We start from the raw sequence: 4,863 nt of genomic DNA on the forward strand, positions 1-4,863 counted from the left end.
GCTGCATGATCAGTGAAAACAATAACAAGAGATCCAACCAAATAAGACCGAAACTTGTCCAATGCAAAGACCACAGCTAAAAGTTCTTTTTCAGTTGTAGTGTAATTCAATTGAGCATCATTCAAAGTCTTGCTAGCATAATAAATGACATGAGGCTTCTTATCTTTTCTTTGCCCTAAAACAGCCCCTACCGCAAAATCACTAGCATCACACATCAGTTCAAATGGTAAAGACCAATCAGGAGCTTGCATGATTGGTGCAGTGGTCAACAACCCTTTAAGCTTTTCAAAAGCTTCTTGACATTTTGATGTCCAATCAAATTGAACATCTTGTGACAACAAGTTACACAATGGTTTGGCAATGGTACTAAAAGAATGAATGAATCTTCGGTAAAAACCAGCGTGTCCTAAAAAGGATCTCACATCTTTCACAGTCCGAGGGGTAGGTAATTTTTGAATGACTTCAACCTTTGACTTATCTACCTCTATCCCTTTTGAAGAGACAATGTGACCTAAAACAATGCCATGTGTCACCATAAAATGACACTTCTCCCAATTGAGTACAAGATTGCTCTTCTCACACCTTTCAAGAACTTTTTCCAAATGCATTAGACACAACTCATAAGAATCCCCATAAACTGAAAAATCATCCATGAAAACTTCCAAAACAATTTCCACCATGTCACTAAAGATACTTATCATACACCTTTGAAAAGTGGCTGGTGCATTACACAAGCCAAAAGGCATTCTTCTATAAGCATAGGTACCAAAAGGACAAGTGAAAGTGGTTTTTTCTTGGTCTTCTAAAGAAATTTCAATTTGGTTGTAACCTGAGTATCCATCAAGAAAACAATAAAAAGCTCTTCCGGCTACTCTTTCAAGCACTTGGTCTAAAAATGGAAGTGGAAAATGGTCCTTCCTAGTCACCATGTTCAACTTACGATAATCAATGCACATACGCCATCCAGTTTGGATTCTAGTTGGTACTAGCTCATTATTTTCATTCTTCACTACCGTGACTCCAGATTTCTTAGGGACAACTTGGGTTGGACTAACCCATTTTGAGTTTGCAATGGGGTAAATGATACCTGCATCAAGTAGCTTAAGCACTTCACCTCTCACTACTTCCTTCATGTTTGGGTTCAATCGTCTTTGCATTTGCCTCACAGATTTAGCCTCTTCTTCAAGATAGATTCTATGTGTACATAAAAGAGGGCTAATTCCTTTCAAGTCAGTAATAGTCCACCCAATTGCTTTCTTGTGTTTTCTCACCACTCTCAAAAGTTCTTGTTCCTGCTCTATGCTAAGTTTTGATGAAATCACAATAGGATATGATTCATCTTCCCCTAGAAAAGCATATTTAAGATCACTTGGTAAAGGCTTCCTTTCTGGTTTATAAGGTTGGACAAGAGATGCCTCAACTTTCACTTGGGGTGAAATCAAAGGCTCAAACGATGGGGTCCATTGACCTATTGACATAATAGGCATTAGATCTAGATAAGTCTCGAGTTCTCTTACTTCCTCATCAACACATTCCAAAGAACAAAATCTTTCATCATGAATTAAAGTTCTCTACAATGGATTCTTGATCCACTCTCTCTCAAAGTGTTCTTGACAAACTGTTTGGATCAAATCTACCTCTCTAATGTCCTCATGTTCACCAATTTGTTTGGAGACATTAAATATGTTCATCTCCGCAGTCATATTCCCAAAAGACAATTTCATCACCCCATTCCTACAGTTGATTAAAGCATTGGATGTAGCTAGGAAAGGTCTACCTAAGATGACTGGGATGGGAGCATTAGAACCTTGAATAGGTGCGGTGTCCAACACTACAAAATCAATAGGAAAGTAGAATTTATCTACTTGGACCAACACATCCTCAACAATACCCCTGGGAATCTTGATTGACCTATCAGCTAATTGAAGGGTGATTCGAGTAGGCTTGATTTCTCCTAAACCTAACTGTTCGTAAACAGTGTAGGGTATCAAATTCACACTTGCTCCTAAATCCAACAAAGCTTGGTCTATCTTATGACTTCCAATAATGCATGAAACAGTAGGACAACCAGGATCTTTGTATTTGGGAGGGGTCTTAAACTGGATGATGACACTAGCATGTTCAGTTAGAAAGGCTCTTTCTTTCACATTCAATCTCCTTTTAACTGTGCATAAGTCCTTGAGGAACTTTGCATAAGATGGGACTTGTTTAATTGCATCAAGGAGTGGAATGTTGACTTTCACTTGTTTGAACAATTCATAGATTTCCGAGTTCATAAGATCATGTTTAGGTTTCCCTAACCTTTGTGGAAATGGTGCTCTAGGAACAAATTCTAAATCACTCACTTTGACTCCAATTTTTCTTGAATCATCTCCTTTCTCACTCATCTCTTTCTCATTTATCTCACCTTCTTTGTCACTCAAGCTCTCATTTGTCACTTGTGTTTTGATTTCCTCTTCACTTTCCTTAGATTTCTCCTCCACAATACCTCTAGGAATCTCAAAACCTATAGCTTTGTCAACAATCTTTCCACTTCTAAGGGTAGTGATGGCTTGGACTTGTTCATGGTTTGAAGGTTCACTAGATGAGGATTCACTCATGTGTACCTGACCTCTAGGATTTGGCATTGGTTGAGCTGGAATCTTTCCCTTCTCTTGAATGCTTAGTGATTGAGTCAACTTGGTTAGTTGACTTCGAATGTCATCTAAAGTCCTATTGGTCTGGTCTTGAAATTTGTAAGCTTGGTTGTTGATTCCTCCTTGTGTTTGCATGAATTGTTGAAGAGTATCCTCTAGGGATCTCTTATGAGGTGGTTGGTATGTGTTATATGTGGGAGCATGAAATGGTTGGGGTGGAGGTTGAAATGTTTGAGGTACTGAAGAGCCCTCATTTCTCCATCCAAAATTTGGGTGGTTCCTCCATCCAGGATTATAGGTCTCAGAGTAGGGATTGCCTACTTGGTTTGAAAATGGCTTTCTAACATTACTTGAATCAGAAGTTTGGCCATATAGCACTTCCTTGAAGGCTGGAATGATAGGACACTCAGTTGTCCTATGCCCTTTACTCTCACAAACAACACAACTTTCCTCTTGTTGTTCACTCATGACATGCACTTTTTTAATCTCAAGAGACTCTACTTTCCTAGCCAATGAGGCTACTCTAGCATTGAGGTCATCAGTCTCTTTCAATTGAAACTTCCCACTTGAATGAGAAATGGTGTTTCTAGACTCAACATGAAGTGGGAGAGAAGTCTCCCATTGCTTTGTGTTTTCAGCCAATTGATCAAAGAAATCAAAGGCTTCACTTGGTTCTTTGTCATAAAACTCACCATTACACATGGTTGACACTAGCTTTTTAAAATCTGCGGTAAGAGAGTCGTAGAAGAAACTCACTAACCTCCACATCTCAAAACCATGGTGGGGACATGCATTTAACAAGTCTTTGAACCTTTCCCAAACTTGGTGAAATGACTCATTTGGACTACAAGAAAAATTCATCATTTGACGTTGTAAGGCTGCCGTCCTATGAGTGGGGAAGTATTTTTTCAAAAATTCAGCTTGCATTTCTCTCCATGTACCTATAGACCTAGGACGCAAGGAGTTTAGCCAAAGCTTGGCTTTATCCTTTAGAGAGAATGGGAACAATTTAAGCCGAATGGTTTCCTCGGTGCATGTTCTATCAATAAAAGTATTACATACCTCTTCAAAGTCCTTAATATGTATGTATGGATTTTCAGAATCTATACTGTGAAATGTGGGAAGAAGTTGAATCATGCCCGGTTTCAAATTGAAAGCTTGTTGGTTAAGAGGCAAGATAATACATGAAGGTGTACTTTGTCTAGCCGGGTGAAGATACTCCCTAAGAGTTCGAAAATTAGGTTGATCATTGAATTGTGGAGGTCCATTACCTTGAACACTCCCTTCACCCTCTACATCTTCAACATTAGCCATGATGAAAAATAATATAACAATTATATGAATATGAAAGGAAAGGAAAGAAAAAAAATTTTGCAAATAAAAGTAAATGAAACGTAAAAGATAAAGTAATAGCTCAAAAATAAAAATACAGCAAATTAAGAAATTCACTCTCCAACTAATAAGCAATATTAACAACAATAAATATTAAAAGATAATTATAACAAGCATGAATAAAAAGGCGGTAATAGCAGCCAAGCACTTCAAACAATAACTATAAGAAAAATAATCACAACAAAACAACAAAATAAAATAAAATAAACAAGAGGCGGTAAAACCGGCCAAGCACTTCAGACAATAAATATAGGAAAAATAATAACAACAAAATAAAATAAAATAAACAAGAGGCGGTAAAACCAGCCTTATAATATAAAAAATAAATATTAGAAACTAACTAGAATAGACAATAAAAGAAAAATGGTTGAACCAACCAAAATCCAATAATTAATAGTCCAGTCCACAGTCCAATATCCGAAAAGTTGAGGTCAATTTTTTTTTTTTAGGCGGTAAAACCAGCCATTTGATTTTTTATTTATATGTATTTTTTTTTGGTTTTCCAATAATCAAATATAAATTTGTTACCTTTGCTTGCTAGCTCCCCGGCAACGGCGCCAAAATTGCTTGACCGCTTTTTATGTTCGGCTTGTTTTAACTCGCAAGTGCACGAGTGTGCGATGTAGCAATTAACTCGGTAAGATCGAGGTCATATCCACAGAGAGCTAGATCTGGAAATTAAGCTAGGTAACAAAAAAACTCAAGAGAAATTAAATTAACAATAACTTGGTTGAAAATGATTGATGGATTTGTTTTCAAAGATGAAAAAGTGTAAATAGATTTTAAATGACAAGTAAAAGTAAGTCTTGGTCCAAATCAATTCAACATATATAAG

General features: G+C 37.0%; 1 protein-coding gene across 1 annotated transcript; it reads right to left on the reverse strand.

Moving 5' to 3' along the window:
- Positions 1-1,571: 1,571 nt before the first annotated feature.
- LOC112325036 (uncharacterized) lies at positions 1,572-3,950 on the reverse strand. The gene is made up of 3 exons (XM_052449079.1): positions 3,833-3,950; positions 2,408-3,298; positions 1,572-2,296 (listed from the first exon to the last, which is right to left on the reverse strand). Exons 1-3 carry the CDS (start codon positions 3,948-3,950, stop codon positions 1,572-1,574), a joined length of 1,734 nt encoding a protein of 577 aa, XP_052305039.1.
- Positions 3,951-4,863: the final 913 nt, after the last annotated feature.

This window comes from Populus trichocarpa, chromosome 18, assembly GCF_000002775.5.
Source record: "Populus trichocarpa isolate Nisqually-1 chromosome 18, P.trichocarpa_v4.1, whole genome shotgun sequence".
NCBI classification, from domain to species: domain Eukaryota; kingdom Viridiplantae; phylum Streptophyta; class Magnoliopsida; order Malpighiales; family Salicaceae; genus Populus; species Populus trichocarpa.